The sequence below is a fragment of the Anopheles stephensi genome, chromosome 2 (assembly GCF_013141755.1).
Source record: "Anopheles stephensi strain Indian chromosome 2, UCI_ANSTEP_V1.0, whole genome shotgun sequence".
NCBI lineage: Eukaryota > Metazoa > Arthropoda > Insecta > Diptera > Culicidae > Anopheles > Anopheles stephensi.
The window spans coordinates 47,961,621-47,978,809 of record NC_050202.1 but is presented as its reverse complement, the minus strand read 5'-3'; the positions used below and the strand labels follow the sequence as shown (position 1 = coordinate 47,978,809).

Genomic DNA, 17,189 nt, shown 5'->3' with positions numbered 1-17,189 from the left:
CTCACACAGAAGGTTTATTTTACCTTCTTCTTTAATGGTGACAAATGTTCAAACCCGTATGCGTTTTAGTGTAGGAGAGGCACACGGCAGCAAAAGAAACTTCCCCGTGAACGAAGAGATAGGGAACCTACGGCCGTCGCCGTACCGTTGTGGGCGGATAGGTGGTTTAACGTTGCCGAGATGAAGACACAAGCAACCGCGGACACGACAGAGACGACGGCAACCGTACATACTACATGCTGCTGCTGCTGGTGCTGTTTGCTGCGTAGGCATGTATTTTTAGCACGAGCAACTCTTCTTCACTCACTTCCTGTCCCTGGCGCTCTTGCGGGCACGTACTGTAGGACATACGTAGCAGTAGCAGCGATCGTGTGATTCTGTGTGTCCATGTGCGCACGGAGCGAAGAAGTGACGAATTTTGGCCTTCTTTTCGATTGCCCGTCGGATGGGAATACCGTTTCGGAATTATAACACAACCGCCGACGGGACGGGATTTACGAGGCTTAAACACACACACACATTTGAGAGTGATTCGCTGAAGATCACTGCCAGAGGGTACAGTGATCATTTTTTGGAGCACAGAGACCAACAAAAGCACGACGACTCGCACAGTCCAGGCTAGGCCCTTTTTGCACTTAACAATACACCCATACGCAATCGAACCGAGCGCTAATGAACCGCGACGAAACAAACTTTGCCGATACAGAAGCATGAAACACCCACAGACATCAATCGAGAGTGGCAAAATCAATCAAAAACTCGAACCGAACACACAGCACCACTTTAAACTGTAGTACCAAAATTATTTCTTCCATTGCTGTGAAGCAACTGTCGAAAACTAATGCACCCTCGATTTGTATGTGTATGTGTGTATGCTTACTTTTTTGGTATTGAAACTTGAACCACACCACAAGTAGGCTAGTCGTCGCCGGAAGCGCAACGACGAGCGCACACACTGCGTGCCGATGGATATGTGAAATCTGAACTGAAAACTCCCAAACTACTATCGTAGAACGGTAGAACCGAAACCGCCCCTACAGCAATACTGCGCACGGGGGTGAGTTGATGATGATGATCTCACCACTCTATGCCTGCTGCCATTGATGCCGGACGATGATGCACATACAATATCAACGGGAGAGGGAGAGAGACTGAGAGAGAGAGTGTGAGAGAGAACCCTTGGAAAAAGGATTGTGTGAAAGTTTTGTACTAAAAGATGGACGAAAGTGACCCTACACGGCCAAATTATGCATTTTAGGTAAGTGTAGTAAATATTACTGAAATGTTAATTAATTTTATCATCGTCTTGTGTAAATGATTCAATCAGAAATGTTTGAATTTGAAAATAAAATCGTAAGTCTTGAAATTATTTGCCTTGCCTAGCCTTTTTTCCACTTTTTAACCATCTGACGGGCATTTTTTTAAATTTCAGTATCTAGAACACAATTTCATTCTCTGGTCAAAATTCCAACCATTTTCTAGGAAGAGTGGCGAGAGCCGTCGGCTTCGAACTGAGCGAATCTATTACTTTGGCTTGGCTTAAGTGTTTGGTGGTCGATTTTGGGCATTGGAATTCGACAAGTTGTCTTTGGGCAGCTTGTTTTTCCACCTGTTGCAACAGCTTGTACCACAAAATTACTACGCCGATCCCAGACAACTATCAGCATGGGCCTTTAAACTGAAGCAAAATTATATGGCCGTTGTTTTGGAGTTTTAGGCGAACGGCGGCCATCAACTGGCAATATATTTCACTACGAGTAGGTAGATTCATCGTAAACTTCCACAAGCAGTAGCCATATTATAAATGATAGCAATACTTCCCGGCCGCCCTTTTTTAATAAAAAAATATTATTAATGATAAAAAACAACTACATTTGTCCAAAATATTCCCATAGTGCGCAAGAGCTGCTGAGAGAAAATGAAATTTAAGGAAGAGAGGGCAAGAGAGTGAGAGAGCGAGAGCATGCTACCCTTTCCCGAATGTGCGGAGGAAGCAAGCACTGTAACACATGTGTGTGCATGGCGCTCAAAACATCCTCCTGTGGATGACCCTTTTCAATGCATTCTCCAACGACAAAAGCGAAGAGAACGTAGGGGTTAGGGGTGGTATAGGAAGGGTTCGGTGGAGCAGACTGGTGGATGAACGTGATGACGCGTTGGCGGCGGTTCGGTTGCGAAGGTAACCGTGCGACGGTGACACAGACAACACGACACTACCTGGCTCGTTCCGTGTACACTCCATTTCAGTCACACACACGCACGAGCCGTCCTCGAAGAAACGCCTCCGCACGGATGAACGTCGAGTTCTGGGGGTTGCTTACTCACTCAACCCCAGACGGCGACACGGCAACGCTTTTGCCCATTGATGGTAGCATTTTCTTGCTTCACTGTATTAACCATGGCCATGACGCACTGACCCTTTGGACAACACACTGTGGTATACACCGCAGGCTACTACACACGAATGCAGGATAAGTTAAGTTTAGTGTATGTCTTCCAACCTTCGACAGGACGTCACGGATCACACACTCACTGCGCTGCACTGTTCCGGTCTGGTTCCGGTCTAGTACTTGGTCCGTTCGTTGAGACAGGTTCGCGGAAGCACCCACATCTATGTTTCACTTTCGCTGCAATCTAATCTCTCTCGCTCACACACACGCACACTGCTGCTCAGTGCCTGCTTCAAGCTGTAAAAACGTAAACAAAGGAAACGCACACCTTCCGAGCAGTGTGCCGGTTTTGAAGTTTGCGATGTGATAGCAAAAGCGCGCGTGTGTATTGGTGATATGGCTCGCGTCTGGCACCTTAAGTGTGTTTTGTGTTGTTGCTACAAAATATGAACAACTTCTTCGGACAATTCGTCCACGGGAGTATCATAGCGGTATTTATAGTTTTTTGAGCATGACATTCCTCAATTTATTTACATTTATCATTTAAATTTACACTTTCGCTTGCGCCGCCGACTTTAGCTTTTTGCTCAACACTCGCTTTTCCTTCAGCGAACCAAAGCCAGATTTTTTGCTCATTCTTTTCTTTTCGCTCTTCTTCTGCGACACTTGGCCATGGAACTGTTTTGGTTCGGCACCATCATTCGTCTCCTTCGACTGCACCTTTGGCGGCTTATGGCGCGGTACTAGGTGACCCTTCTTGTTCGTTTTCACGTTGGAGCGCTTCGCATCGATCGGCTCTATTCTAATCTCATGCTTGTACAGCTTTGTGTTGTTCAGCTTCAACGCTTTCTTTGCGGAAACGCTTTTCTCGAAGCAAACGAACGCGAAGTGTTTCTCGGCCAGATACCGGATGTACTCGATCGGGCCAACCTTACCGAAGAATTCGTACAGATCATTTTCCGTCGTGTCTAAATGGTTGGGGGGAGAAAACAAAAACAAAACAATCCAACAAATGTAGTGCTTTACAATGCAGTACAACACACGAACTTACTGTTGTGTAGGCCGCCTACAAATACGGTAGTTGAAACTTTTCCTATCTGCTTTTGATCCTGCGGACACACGCGGATGCGATTTTCGCCCACCATCTGACCATTCATTTCGCACGCACGTTGCACTTCCTCCTTCGAGGAAAAGCGTACGTAAGCAATGAGCGATGGACAAGCCTTTAAATACCTGGCCGATACTTTTTGGCCTGTGTTTGTCCTGAAGCGCATTGTTTGTATGGTGCCATACTTTCTGAACAGCTGGTTTATTGTCTTTCTATTCGACGTGGTCGGAAGGTTTCCAACGAAGATGGTGTGCTCGGTTTGCTTTTCTAAGGAATCAAACAAAAGGGCAATATGAGTATTGGTGGGTATGAGAAGGTGGGTAAGCAATGTTTTACCATTTCGTCTTACCTTCCATTACAGTACAGTGTCGCTCTTTAACTTGATACGGATTTTTTAAACTGGAGTAAATAATGCTAGACCACCACAAAATGCATACACGCGGTTAGCTCGGCCGTAGGGTTTTGTTGACAACACGAATGACAGCTTGGGGGGCGACGGTTTATGAAGCGCTGATTGATTTCTTCAGTTTGGTCACCCTATCAAATAATTAAAATGAATTTATGTGATAATTCGACCAACCGTTTTGTATGTTGTGTATTGATAACCACTATGCATTCAGCAAGTTATTCAACATTATATCATCAAACAACTTAAAGTAAATAGATAAAGAGTTGCATTCGCCTAAACAACAAGGCACATCTCTCAGCGCACACCTATCCTATATGCACCTTGAGCGCAATGATGCCGATATAAACAAACTCTATACACCGCACCGCTCGGCAGAGGAAAAGAAGGCTGGCTCTATTTATTGGCGTACGTAAATTCTTCATCAGTGCAGCGAAAAACGAGACTTATCATGAATTCTTCCACCTCCGCTGGTGGTGAGAAGGCGGAAAATGTGCCTGGCCGAAAGCGGCAGCTGCGCCAAACTGTGCTGGGAATGCTGAAAAAGGTGGACATAAAAAACAAAGGCTTGAAACGTTTCTTCTACTTCACGTACGAAGCAGAACCAGCCACCGCGGTGAAGCAGGAAAGTGTGAAAAAGCTCTACTTCAGCAATGGAGAAATCTGCGAGGGAGATGAACATTTTCTACAGCACAGTAAGTACCGTACCGCCGGGAAGTGATGGTTTCGCCCGCCCACAGCTAACAGCTTTTGTTTCCGCGTTCCGTTTCGTGCCGCGCAGTGAAAAAAAGCGTCTTCGTGAGCAATATTCCAGGTGGCACGAAGAAATCGGAGATCTACCAGCTGTTTCAGCGTTTCGGCACGGTGCTTTCGATCGAGTTGCGTACCCGCGGAGGCAGGACAATAATGGGCCGCCAGACACAGTACCCGTTCGAGGCCGGACCGTACCTTTGCAGCACGATCGAGTTCGATACGCCAGACAGTGCCAAGAATGCGTGTGACGTTAAAACGGAAACCACCTACGTTGCCAAACCGATCGTCAATCCCTCGTTGCTGGGTATGTATTGCTGTTGGTCCCGCGTAAGGGGAGGTTTGTGCTCACCGTTTCTCAACCGTTTCCAAAGGCACCGAAAACTGTGTGTATGTTGAAAACATACCGATCTCAACGACCCGCCAAGAGCTGTGGCAACACTTCAAGGCGTTCGGAGCGATCCGATCGATACGGATGGAGTTTCCGGACGGAACGCTGGTGCTCACCGATGCCGAGTACGCACAGCTTCGCTCGGTCAGCTGTCACATTCGCTTCCGGCGGCGAGCCGAGGCGCGGGCCGCAGCGAAAAGCCTCAACCGCAGCATGTTCAAGGAGCGGCATATCTCCGTACAGATGGCCTATCAAAAGTACTGTAATCCGGACGGTGAGTTTGTTTTTGGGGGCACGATGCTAAAGGAGTTGAAAGAAACCAGTTTCAACACGTTTTGTCTCCCTTTTTTCCTTCTACCGGCAAAACAGAACTGTCCAACAATGCGCTACGAATCTTCTTTCAACCGTTTGGCGATGTGGTGTCGCTCGATCAAATCCCGCACCAACGGGCCGGGTACGTGTGCTTCAAGCCCCCGGTCCCGGTCGATATGATCAAGCGGGCGAATCAGCAAACATTCCGCAACCGGCGTATAACGATCGAAAAGCTCGACCTGCCCGGCGCTCCGAAGGATGGTGGTAAAGCGATGAAAGCGGTCGGTAATGGGAAGAATGGACGGGAAAGCACCAACCAACCTGGCAATGGTAGCAGCAGCAGCGGCAGCAGCAGTAATAACCGCGAGGGAACCGCAACCGGTACGGTTGCTTCCGGGAAAACCGCTTCCAACAACGCAGCAACCCATCAGCTTAAGCTCGGTCGTAAGATCGCTCGTAAAGGGCTTCCGGTCGGACGCAAACCGCTGGCAAAGAAGGTAGCCGGCGGAGAACTGACGAAAGGCGATGCCGGAAAGGCGGGCAGCAAAACGGCTTCGTCCGAGAATGCGAAAGAAAACCGTGCCACTTCGTAGACGCGATCGAAGAATAACCTCTTCCCACAGGCTACCACCACCACTACGATGGAGAGACAGGCCTGTGTGTGTGCGTGTGCCCCCTCGAATAGTGTAAAATAAAATGTTTTATTTAAATTCCCACCCCTTTTTCCAAGCACTTTGTCAAAACTCTGGGAAGGTTTCGTTTTTTATTCGGAAAGTTTAATTCAAATATGGTACAAAAGTGTGTCCCCGGCCGCACGGTCCGTGCTCCCTACTTCTTCCACGTACGCTCCAGCTGCTCCGAGATGGCTTCCAGGAAGTCCTGCGTGTTTAGGTACATGCTGTCCTTGAGGTTGCGCGAACCGTGAATGCAGAGTGCCAGATCCTTGGTCATCTTGCCCGATTCCACCGTGTCGACGCAGGCCTTCTCGAGCGCTTGCGAAAAGCGGGCTAGGTCGGGTGTGTTGTCAAGCTTGGCTCGGTGCTCCAAACCGCGGGTCCACGCGAAGATCGATGCGATCGGATTGGTGGAGGTGGGGCGTCCCTTCTGGTGTTCGCTGCGAACGAAACAAAAAGGGGGGACAAACACATACAATGGCCATTCACAGGTGTTACGGTCGGGGCAGGGCGCCTACCGATAGTGGCGCGTGACGGTTCCGTGAGCGGCTTCCGATTCGAGCGTTTTGCCGTCCGGACACACCAGCACCGATGTCATGAGGCCGAGCGAACCGTACCCTTGCGCCACAATATCTGACTGCACGTCTCCGTCGTAGTTTTTGCAGGCCCACACGAATTCGCCCGAAGATTTGAGCGCCTGCGCTACCATATCATCGATCAGCCGGTGCTCGTACCAGATCTTCGCATCCTCAAACTGTTTCTTGTAGTCTCTGCAAGCGAAGCAAAAGCGGTTAGTTTCTTCAAATTCTTCCCTCCCGAACGTTCATCCACCGCACGGACGCACTTTTCGTAAATCTCCTGGAAGATATCCTTGAACCGGCCGTCGTAACGCTTCAGGATCGTGTTCTTGGTGGACAGGTACAGGGGCCAACCTTTGCTGAGCGCCACCTGGAACGACGAGTGCGCGAACGCGGTGATCGACTCGTCCGTGTTGTACATGGCCAGTGCCACACCGGGCGACGGGTACTTGTACAGCAGGATCTCCTCGACCGTACCATCCTCCCCGGTGTACACCATCTTCACCGTGCCCGGTTTGCGGACCACATAGTCCTGCGCCTTGTACTGATCCCCGTGCGCATGGCGCCCGATCACGATCGGTTTCGTCCAGCCCGGGACAATGCGCGGAATGTTTTTGCAAATGATCGGCTCGCGGAACACCGTACCGCCGAGAATGTTACGGATCGTGCCGTTCGGGCTGAGCCACATCTTTTTCAGCTTAAACTCTTCCACGCGCTGCTCGTCCGGCGTGATCGTTGCGCACTTGATGCCGACGTTGTGCTTCAGCATCGCGTGTGCCGCATCGATCGTTACCTGATCGTTCGTCTGGTCGCGGTACGGCAAGCCGAGATCGTAGTAGAGCGCTTCCACCTTCACATAGGGAAAGATGAGCTTGTCCTTGATGAACTGCCAGATGATGCGCGTCATCTCGTCGCCGTCCATTTCGACCACAGGCTTTGCGGCCTGGATGCGGGTGTCGGTGCCTAAAAACGAAGCATAAAGGATTACGGATTCGCAAGAGTTTTCTGTAGTTCTAGCTCGGCGGGATCTAGTCTCCCGTAGAATAGATGCTTACTCAAGCCGGTACTAGATAATGAAGGTGTCTGACAAGACATAACTGGAGAGACATAGGTTGTAAAACTAACTCAAAATCCTCCAAAGGACATCTGATAATTGAAGTGTCCTGAGTAAAAGGTGTTCATACTAAGATACATAAGATAAGAGCCTACGAAGAAATGAGCTACGGATAAACCCAATGCTCCTGAGAATCTTCAGCCTAGCCAAGCCCGGACCGTATTCACCCCCGGAGTTATGTGGGGAGTCCTAATTCGCTAGTAACAAACCAATCCAAGGCCAAATCGCGCATTTAGGTCACCGTGATAAGGCATTTAAGCCCGCGGTGATGCAAAAACATCACCCGGCGAAAGGGATGCATGCATCACGGAGGGATGCATTCACGGCCATCGTCAGAACACGCCGATCATCTACCGATTGCGATTATCAAATTGAGATTGTATCAACAAGCCGTATCAAGCCGTACGACCTTTGAAACTGTTTTGATTTCTAACTAGTCAAATAAATATTACGGCTTACAAGGTCCGTGTCGACCGTGGGGCCCGAAAGCAGAGAGGGAAAGCGGAACATAAGGTTCGCAGATGGAGGGAAGCGGTTCCGTTAAGGGGGGGGGGGGGGGGCACGTGTATAGTTTCATAAATTCATTTTCCTACACAGCAAGATCATGTAACGCTGATCCGATCAAGATCGTTCCCCCGGGACAAAAAACTACTTGCCCAGCTAAGACGGTTCAAGTCAAAGCAGCTCAAAGCATAGCTGGCCAAGACATTTTGAGAAAAAAAGTGGTCACGTGTAAAGTGTGCCACAGGATCACCGTCCAGACGGAGGAAAATTGCAAGCGATCGTGATCGTTGTGTAAAGAAACAGGTCATGGTCATCGCTGTTGTAACCGATCCGGCGCCTGCTGCAACAGAGTGCAATTGCAGTGCAGTGCAAACACTGTCACGCATACACTCATACAAACACACACGAAAAGCAGGCGCAATTACGATAAAACAACAGATCAACAAGAGGCAAAAGATAACAGTGAATCCGGAGGCGGTAAATACTTACTACGGGCACGCGCCGGCATCATCGAGACGGCCGGCAGCACCGACGATTGGGTTGAGCTACCCTGGACGGGAAGTGTCTTGCAGAAGCGTGCGAGAAGACGCGCCATGGTGGTTCGGTGCTTTTTCCTTTACCGATTCCTGGAAGTTAACAAGAGCAAACATTACCATCACCATGGAACTGGTACGGGAAAGGACGGGGAGCTTAAAACAACGTCACGTCACGTTACTCGCATTATCAGCTCGCAGCGCCATCCCGGCATCCGATAAGAGGGGCGCATGGGTGTATTATTTTTGGGAAAGCAGAAAGGCGAACACCACCGGTGCACACCGGCCTACTACTACTAGCGCCCGGCGTTTATCTTTCTTCTAAACAGCCGGTGAGGTTAGGAACCTTTGCAGGTTGACAGCTAGCAAAATGTAAACAAACCCATACTCACACAGTTACGCGAGATGTGGTTACGTGCGGATCGGCCGTGCGCTGTTGTTTTCGTTGTTTGCTGCTGCTGCTGCTGGCAGAGGAACCGGAAGGAGTTAAGTACAAACACACACACGCGCAAGGAGACAGATGAACCGTGATCGTGAATGGAAAACGTTCCGTGCGAAGATAGTCGAATAAGTGAGCGTTTCCCACCGGCAAACACAGGAAGCTGCACACGCGGACACGGACGCGAAGACGTAGACGACCGCTAACGCTGATGTTACTTCCACGAATGTCACGAACAGAGTGCGCTGGCCCACGGAGAGACCGGTCCGGCATCCGCGGTCCCTGGCAAAGAGCGAGAGAACGCGAACGCACAGAGCATGATAAGAATTACGCGTCTTTCTGCCTGTTGCGCCCCAAGCATGCATTCGACGACGCCGGAATCCGCGAGAGGACACAGATCGTCGGCAGCGAAAACGGCGCGCGAGAATTGAATGGGGTGAGTACGAGAGAATCGGGCTTTATGTTTTTCTTTATTTCTATTTTGTAAACGAAACGATCCCCCAAAACTGCCCCGCAAGCGTTACGGGACGGCCGCCCCATCTCCTCCACGTCATTTAATCATCGCAACCGGCAGCGGTTGGATTGGTAGAGCAAACGCATTCGCCTTTTATTTTTAGCTCCCACGTAGCGTCCCATGGACCATGGCAATGGCCGCGTTTGGGTAGACATATATGCAATGCGCCATCGGTTTTATATGATGGGGTGATGCAGATTCTGGAGATCGTTTTTTTTTTTGTTGCTTCCAGACAGGCTTGCTGAAATGCATCATGATTTCCGATCCGGTACTGCACTGGTTCACAGCAGGGGGACCCATTCTGCCACGGTGCAGTGGTGTCTCCTCCGCCTGGAACTGGTTTACGGAGGCAAGTTTTATGAGGACCTGTTTGTCGAATCGATCCTGTGCCTGTGTGTTCTCTGTGTGGGAAGGTTAAAAATCTTGGCGAAACCCAGGGGGATGGGGGGGGGGGGGGGGGAGGCTTGTCAACCACGGAGCCATAGAAATTTCACCTCTGCACTGCTTCATGGCTAGATCAAGTTTCGGCCGCGCCCCTGGCAAATTGATCGTGTCCTGCATGTTGCAGCACGGCGGCGATGATGTGAGCACCCCGTCCCAAAAGCAGGCAAGTTCCGCGCTGAAGCAATAAGAGATTTTGGGTTTTATTTTTAGCCAGGTCGCACGCATAGAATCGCGTCGGTATTATTATAAACATTTCCTGTTTCTTTGCACCCGACGAAATCTATCGGCCGGGCCAGCCAAGTGAAAGAGCGATGGGCGAGTGATGAGTGTGTGAAACATTTCTACTGCAAGAAGCCAGTTAAAGAACGTCCTTTAGGCACCTTCAGTAAGACGTGCTACGTGACCTGACTGTGCGAAAAAGGAATATCGCGATATTGCGGGGGCTCGCCAGGCATGGCTCAAACAGGGAGGTTATTGATCAGTACGTCGTCTGGAATCTTGGGACGCTTGGAAGCGAATTTCAAGGCCGGCCGGTTCAGACTCGTTGCAGCGAGTTTGTCGCGCCTTCTGTGCTGGAGGATTATCTTTTGCCCGTTTTACCATGGGTGGTAACGTTGTAATTGAACACATCCTAGCTGGTGGACAGGATGAGAAGGTTAACCACTCGACTCTCTCACTGCCATGAGATCCAGTAGTCGATCAATTCTTTCCTCATCTCTATGTTTCTTATCAATCGAAAGGATCCGGTTTCGGATGTATATTGGAAGGTTTACATGATCAACTACCCTGTGGGTCTTCAAGGATTGGATTGGCAATCAAATTGAGCTGGAGATTTAGGTTGAGGTGTTAGACGGTCTTGAGTTGCTGAGTTGCTGAGTCTTGAGTTGAGAAAGTTGCTCGCACACAATTGAACATTCGATTCATGCCAGTAGCCTTGTACTACCTTGAGTAGCAGAGAAGACCTTGTTCATATAGTCTGACAGTGTGGAAGATTTCAAGAGTTACCTGGACTTTACCACCATGAATATTAGGAGAGGCACACGATCACTTCCTCGATAGATGGACAGCTATGCTAAAGGCAAACTGATGAACTATACTTGCAGTTTTCTCAAATCAAAAGTATGATACAATCTCGTTCAAATGAAGGGCTTCAAATAATATTGAGAAATTAAGAAAGTGGTCTTTAAATGATCGTACATTAGATGTAATATATTAAATTGCTATTATCAGGAAGTATTCTACAAAAATACTGCTGCCCCAAACCAAACGGACATTCGACAATTCGCTTGGTCCTTGGACAAAGCTGTTGTAAAATAATAGCCATTGTTGTGCGCATTCTGAACTGTAATTTAAATCTCATAAAGTGATAGAGTATCAGAGTAGAGTTCGCTGTCTTTCCGATCGATCGTGTAGTTTTCTCTGATGTTTTGGTTCTATTTTTCATAGCGATAGCGCATTGATTTACACTGTTACATACTAATAATAATACACTGTTACACTCCTCAGAACTTACAAGTTGTTATAAAATGCGAACGTCATCCGGTGTCCAGGATATGATCCTCACAGTTTCTAACTATGTTGCTCAAGGATGAAACTTCTAGTTCGATTGTCAGATGCAGCTTCTCTACTATTACTACTCATAATTTCTCATGTAAAGTTATGTACATATACTACATAATAAAAAACATGGTCTATAATTTAATATCTAGTCCAAGAAATCGAGCGTACGAAAAATCCTGAAACGCTCTCACTTTTTGTTGTAATGCACTCGTCAGATTCAAACCAAACCAGACCGAAGCCATAGCAAAGCGTGGTGGTGGTCACTCATATGACGGTTCCGATTAGGGTTCCGCTTTCGCACCCGTTGCCGCCGACCAACTGGGCGGACACTGTTTGGGCCCGGGAGATAAGATTGCGTCCGCGACCGAACTTTGATTAGTTTGTTGAAAGGGCAACGGCGATTATCAGCAGCCAGGCATTATTGCATTGGCCCAGAACAATGTATGTTGAAGGTGTCTCCAAATGCAAAACTCACCATATGGAAAACGAGATGTGTGTATGTAGACTGCTTATTTAGATGTTGATGATCACTTCCGATAGGGGGGTGAAGAAAATCGATAACGTTGGGCCCAACTTTCTCCACCTATTTTTCTTTTCGTAAAATGTGAAGGGAGAACGATAAGTGATGATAATAGGGGTTTAATTGACTTAATTGTTAATGCTCACTCCAAAGAGAAGCCTGAGCACAGGGAGAGCATACTTCAATCGGTGGTCGAGAGATATCTTTCCCCAGCGGTGGACAAGGCTTTCTGGACATTCGAGGTATCTTGCTTCAAATATTTTCCTACTAAAGATCTAAGTTTTTTACTGGATTCTGGACAAATGTTGTGTTAGGATCTGTACACACTCCCCCAAAAGATCAACGTACGGATTGTGCAGATAAGCATCAGCATCCGTTTCAAGTGAAGTCTGTGCGTGTGGCATGCCGCCATTTTGACTGTCTGCCCAACTCGGGGAAGGTTTACCCTCTGATAACAGCCGGTCCCTCAGAGGCTGGAAGCCGTACAATATGTGTTTAACCAGGCAGGCACGTCAGAAACAGGACAAGAAGAATCACAATGGCCTAACTTGAGGTTGAGCGACGGGCTGAGCCTGTGCCGGACGCTGTAAATGTCACCGCGATAGGATTGTTTTTGTTGGTCTCGTTCCTCTTATCGGTCGTTTCAGTTATTTGGCAAACCGATGTTACTTAATACTGGAAGTCCTGAGGGGGCAGTTGGTAGAGAGCCTTTTTGGGAGGGAAAAGTCCCCCCAGAATGACCAGCCAAAAGATAGCCTATACAAGCTGCAGCTGTTATCGTCCCCCTCGGCACGGTGCTCTGGAATAGGTGATAATTAAATGGTAAGTGACTACAACCTAGATTTTTTTCCTGTTGTGTTATTGTTGATGTTGTGATAGCGCAACTTTAGCTTCTATTTTGTGCCAAACTTTACGTAACCGTGGCACCGTGCCGCAGTGTTTGTTTTGGCTTTTTTATGATGTTTCTTCTCCGGACCCAAAGTTTGCTGGGTACCTAAACAATCAACATACAGACCAGACCCCCCGTTCCAAGCTCTCGAAGCCCTCCTGCGGAATGCTTATCGGCGATAAAGCCATCGAACGAGTCGTCGATATACGTCGAAAGGTGTACTCGATCAAATGAACGAAGCAGAGGCTTAAATATCGTTCCCTTTTCGATAACGTTTCGATAAGCTGCATAGAAAGTGTTCGAATGCTATAGCAACACGGGCATGACATCCTATGCTCTCGGGAAAAGGGATGGGAATTTAAAATCGGTTGCTGACGTTAAAGCGCGCGCCAATCGGATCTATTCATAGATGAAATGATGCACGACACTCGGGAGGCCGTTTATTGGAAGATAGTAACATTTTGCGTTCTGGAAAATAGACCGATTCGGAAACAGAAACCCAAAGCTGATCAAACAGGCAGGCTCTAATCAAGGGTCCCCTGTCCCACATTTCTTTTTCGGGGGATAGATTTCGCGTGCCAAATGTTTCCAAATCAACAATCTGCTAACAAATTCCTGATTAACCGTGGACCAATTTAGCCTTGCTTGGACGTTATCGCCAAAAACCTCCGTGCTGACCTTTTCCACCAACAAGAACCAGTTCTCGGTTGGAACCAGGGATTTGGTTGGCCGATCGGACATTTATTCGCGGGAGGCTGGTTTGTTTTGGGCGATCGATTTGCCGGTCGTGATCGTTCTATTCGCGAACCGACCGGTGATCGGTTTGCAAATAATGGTCCCTCAACAAACATCGACACATCTCAGGGGGAATAAAATTCTGTCCGTCTGTCTATGTCTTGAAGTGAAGTGTACCATGGTACATGTACAGAGTTTCCGGACTGGTAGGGGTCTGTTTTGGTACAACAGACAACACAAAATACGACGCAATTTCATCTGGTGAACGCACGCGTTCGTTTTTATCGTCGAATCGGAACGATAGATTGTGTGTGTGTGTGTTATGGGGGCGAGAATGTGGAAGTTACGGAGTGGAAGCTGTCAGAGAAGTGGCTGTTGGAATATGCAAATTTTACTGAGCGAGCTTTGGTGAGATGTTGTCGGGTGGATTTACAGCCATTACAAGCACCGGGTAGTGCGGGACAAATTACTGATGTGATGAACAATTAGAGCATCAACACACGCTTGCTGTAACGTCATGAGGTTCCCTGTTTTAACTAAATTTTTTATATAAACTCAAACTTTATTTCTTCTTCAATAGGGGTTGGCGAAGGATTTGAGTTTCATTTCACATTGAGCTGCATATTAAATGCTAAGGAATTAGTACATTGCGTTCAATTAACGGTTAGTGGAACAGCTCCAGGGGTGGCCCGGTGGTAGATGCGACAGCGGCGCCGGTCTTCACAAAGCAGGCCCGGGGTTCAAATCCCATCTGGTTTTCAGTCCTCCATAATGAGGACTGACTATCCAACTATGCGGTATCAATAAGTCCAGAAAACCAGAAATTGCAGGTCGACCTTAAGAGGTCGTTAGGCCAAGAAAGAAGAAGACTTGTAACTAGACCTTTAACTTTTGAAGTAGATTACCTTTTTGAAGAGAAGCTTTGGTAGAAGTTGCTTATAATATCAGAAGAGCCATTTAACAATCAATTGTTAATAGAATCGATACAAACTCTATTTTTGTAATTATTTTGTTTTATATATGAAATATATAAAATTTGATTTATTTATTTTCAGTAACATGGTTTCTGAGATAAGCTGGTAATGTTCTGGCCAACCTGTCATACTAAAGACTGAGGAAACTTCTCCACCTAAAACATCTGTCGTGACGGACGGAGCTGAGAGTGTATAGAACCTTTCCTGCTCCAGTGCTCACATACGTGGAAGGATAATGGAGAAGCCGTTATAATAATGAGCTCTACGTGCTGTACGGGGGCTGGACATGTCATGAGAATGGCACCGGACGATTCAGCCCGTAAAGCCCCTTCAGGTCGTTCACATGAAAGAAGCCTGGTAGGCCCAAATTGAGCCCAAACACCGCGAATCGGCTGTAACACCTGATAAGCAAGTAAGTAAGTTTGTGCCATTTCTGTACACTTCTCAAGATAAACTGGACAGGTAGAGCTGGACGGTGTCGCACTTTCTTGGCCAAGCTCAAGATGAAGTACAGGTAGAAGTGAATAGCAATGTTTCTAAGCAAAGCTACTTCGGCAACGACGGGTCTGAAACATTTCAGTTCAGTTCTACCTGAACAGCTTCCATTTCATGTTGAATAGTGCCACAGAGTCTGGATCTATCTCTACCCATCAAGTTCACTTCATCTTGAACAGAGGCCAGGCTTTTGCAAATTTGCTAGTAAATCTTAAATTAGATGAAACTGTACTTTGATTTGTTTTACTAAATTGATTGGATTCCTTTTGAGATCAGGCAATTTATGTATGTAAAGGATACTTTATCCCAGGTCGATTTGAATAGGGGTATTTGTGTATAAAATGTAGAAGTATTTAATGTGTAAAAACAATTCCATTTCAATTTTTTATCTCGTTCGTACCTTTAACCATAATATATCTGCATTGTTCACAAAGCCACTGAGCTGTTTTTTTTTTATTTTCAAAATTTGTCGAGAATATCGTACTTTTTTGAAGCTTTTTAGATGCATCCAGTTTAGAGATGCCGATATCTATGCTTCCAACAAATACAAAAATGTGTTTAAATACTTTATAGCAGATGTTTCCGCAATGAAATCATAATCAGATGTCTAAATATTGTTCCTATTTTCTAGAGTAAATAAGTAAAGAAACTTTTGCAAAGCTATTCTTGTTTGCCGATCCCTGCTAATTTACAGAAAAAAATACTAAATAATACGCCGCAAAAAAAACCGGGGAGGCGCGCGGAGTCCAACATACTCCCAACAATCTGCCAGTTGTTGCACGTTGTATGGTGAAGATGGCACTTTTTTTTGTCGCTGTTTTGCTTAAACTACCCCCGTGTTTTTGTTCCCCGCCATATGAACGTCAGAGTTATTAACGCTAGGCGGAGAGCGATCTCACCGAATCCGCGCGAGAAGTGCAATGCATCTTCTTTCACCCAGACGACCCCACGATCGTCGCATATTCTACGCGGCCGCCTTGTGTGTGCGTGTCTCTCGCGCTTTTAAGGGACCTCTTGCTCTTGCTCTCGCGTGTGCGCCTGCCTCGGTGCGTTTCGCTGTGTGAAAGCCGCTGAAACGGCCCAGTCCCAGTTAACCGGCGGCCAGTCCGTCGCTGTCTCTCGCGAGCTGCTGTTCTCCTGGGTCTGCTGGGCATACGCCGGTCGTGCATCGTTTACCCCGGCCGGTCATCACGTTCCGCCGTTACGGCAGGAGTGCTTATCGTTGTTTTTGTTGGGCTTTTCTTCTTGCCTGTCCTGCGTGCGACACCGTTTACCTACCCTCTCCTCGGGGATCATTATCCCACACCAACCAATACTGCTTGCTGCCGGTGCGTGTGCTCTTCTGTTTGCGGTTGCGTTTGTATCTGTGTCGCGTAGTGGATTCTAGTGTTCTCGATCTTGTTCTTTATCGAAACAATTTCGGTTTGTGTATTTTTGTAGATAAAAGTGTTTCCCGTGCCTACAGTCCTGACGATCACCGCTTCATCTCGTCGGGTCAAGTTTCATAAGCATTTGATAGTGAACAAAAAGCCTCACCTCATCGCTAAGGCTAGTGAAAATAAGTGTCCCAAAACTAGCAGGACAACGTACAAAAAAGACTGCAATTGCATTATCACATTATTGCCACGTTGTATTCGTCGTGCCAGATTGATAACCGGCAGCGAAAGAAGCAGCAGCAGCGAAAGCCGGTGCGAAAACCGACGATCGTAGACGACGACGGACCGCAGCGGTGACGGAGACGATTGAACGAGGACGCACACAATGACGCGCGGTGTGCTTCGCCTGTGTTGCCAGCAGGGAGATGCACTGCTGCAAATAACGCGACCGTTGCATCCGCTGCGATTGTTTTCAGGTTCGTT

General features: G+C 47.6%; 5 protein-coding genes across 9 annotated transcripts in view; 2 read left to right on the top strand and 3 right to left on the bottom strand.

Moving 5' to 3' along the window:
• LOC118508280 (serine-rich adhesin for platelets) overlaps positions 1 to 1,053 on the bottom strand; it is a 43,138-nt gene extending 42,085 nt beyond the window's left edge. The window contains exon 1 of the mRNA XM_036047921.1: positions 881 to 1,053. The gene's annotated coding sequence lies outside the window, so the exon portion shown is untranslated. The remainder of the gene's footprint in view (positions 1 to 880) is intronic.
• Positions 1,054 to 2,871: 1,818 nt separating this feature from the next.
• Positions 2,872 to 4,001, bottom strand: LOC118508279 (RNA-binding protein 34-like). Its single transcript, XM_036047920.1, has 3 exons — positions 3,848 to 4,001; positions 3,442 to 3,765; positions 2,872 to 3,358 (listed from the first exon to the last, which is right to left on the bottom strand). The coding sequence occupies exons 1-3, from the start codon at positions 3,852 to 3,854 to the stop codon at positions 2,940 to 2,942; spliced, it is 750 nt and encodes a 249-aa protein (XP_035903813.1). The 5' UTR covers positions 3,855 to 4,001; the 3' UTR covers positions 2,872 to 2,939.
• Positions 4,002 to 4,241: 240 nt separating this feature from the next.
• On the top strand, positions 4,242 to 6,073 carry LOC118504759 (polyadenylate-binding protein 7-like). The gene is made up of 4 exons (XM_036039685.1): positions 4,242 to 4,599; positions 4,686 to 4,961; positions 5,029 to 5,319; positions 5,415 to 6,073. The coding sequence occupies exons 1-4, from the start codon at positions 4,356 to 4,358 to the stop codon at positions 5,948 to 5,950; spliced, it is 1,347 nt and encodes a 448-aa protein (XP_035895578.1). The 5' UTR covers positions 4,242 to 4,355; the 3' UTR covers positions 5,951 to 6,073.
• Positions 6,074 to 6,101: 28 nt separating this feature from the next.
• Positions 6,102 to 9,499, bottom strand: LOC118504760 (isocitrate dehydrogenase [NADP], mitochondrial-like). 2 transcript variants are annotated; one of them, XM_036039687.1, is made up of 5 exons: positions 9,155 to 9,499; positions 8,717 to 8,853; positions 6,876 to 7,572; positions 6,550 to 6,801; positions 6,102 to 6,471 (listed from the first exon to the last, which is right to left on the bottom strand). In XM_036039687.1, exons 2-5 carry the CDS (start codon positions 8,820 to 8,822, stop codon positions 6,186 to 6,188), a joined length of 1,341 nt encoding a protein of 446 aa, XP_035895580.1. In that variant the 5' UTR covers positions 8,823 to 8,853; positions 9,155 to 9,499; the 3' UTR covers positions 6,102 to 6,185. The 2 variants fall into 2 exon arrangements, with proteins under 2 accessions (XP_035895580.1, XP_035895581.1); XM_036039688.1 differs by having other exon boundaries at positions 6,876 to 8,853; positions 9,153 to 9,438.
• A 1-nt stretch (position 9,500) lies between these two features.
• Positions 9,501 to 17,189, top strand: part of LOC118504757 (NAD(P) transhydrogenase, mitochondrial-like) — a 12,797-nt gene continuing 5,108 nt past the window's right edge. Inside the window, exons 1-3 of one of the 4 annotated variants that reach the window (XM_036039683.1) lie at positions 9,501 to 9,635; positions 14,917 to 15,247; positions 16,771 to 17,182. In XM_036039683.1, the coding sequence (XP_035895576.1) occupies positions 17,092 to 17,182 (91 nt within the window). In that variant the 5' untranslated portion in view covers positions 9,501 to 9,635; positions 14,917 to 15,247; positions 16,771 to 17,091. Of the gene's footprint in view, positions 9,636 to 14,916; positions 15,248 to 16,415; positions 17,183 to 17,189 lie in introns of those variants that run through there. The other 3 variants (XM_036039681.1, XM_036039682.1, XM_036039680.1) reach the window with 3 other exon arrangements.

Excerpts from the sequence above, each read along its gene's own strand:
- LOC118504759 (XM_036039685.1), top strand. The coding sequence starts at position 4,356 with ATGAATTCTTCCACCTCCGCTGGTGGTGAGAAGGCGGAAAATGTGCCT. Across the intron at positions 4,600-4,685 it reads TGAACATTTTCTACAGCACA|TGAAAAAAAGCGTCTTCGTG; the intron begins GTAAGTACCGTA and ends CGTGCCGCGCAG. Across the intron at positions 5,320-5,414 it reads AAAGTACTGTAATCCGGACG|AACTGTCCAACAATGCGCTA; the intron begins GTGAGTTTGTTT and ends CCGGCAAAACAG.
- LOC118508279 (XM_036047920.1), bottom strand. Across the intron at positions 3,359-3,441 it reads TGTAGGCGGCCTACACAACA|ACACGACGGAAAATGATCTG; the intron begins GTAAGTTCGTGT and ends CCAACCATTTAG.
- LOC118504760 (XM_036039687.1), bottom strand. The coding sequence starts at position 8,822 with ATGGCGCGTCTTCTCGCACGCTTCTGCAAGACACTTCCCGTCCAGGGT. Across the intron at positions 7,573-8,716 it reads GATGCCGGCGCGTGCCCGTA|GCACCGACACCCGCATCCAG; the intron begins GTAAGTATTTAC and ends CTTCGTTTTTAG. Across the intron at positions 6,472-6,549 it reads ACCGTCACGCGCCACTATCG|CGAACACCAGAAGGGACGCC; the intron begins GTAGGCGCCCTG and ends TTTCGTTCGCAG.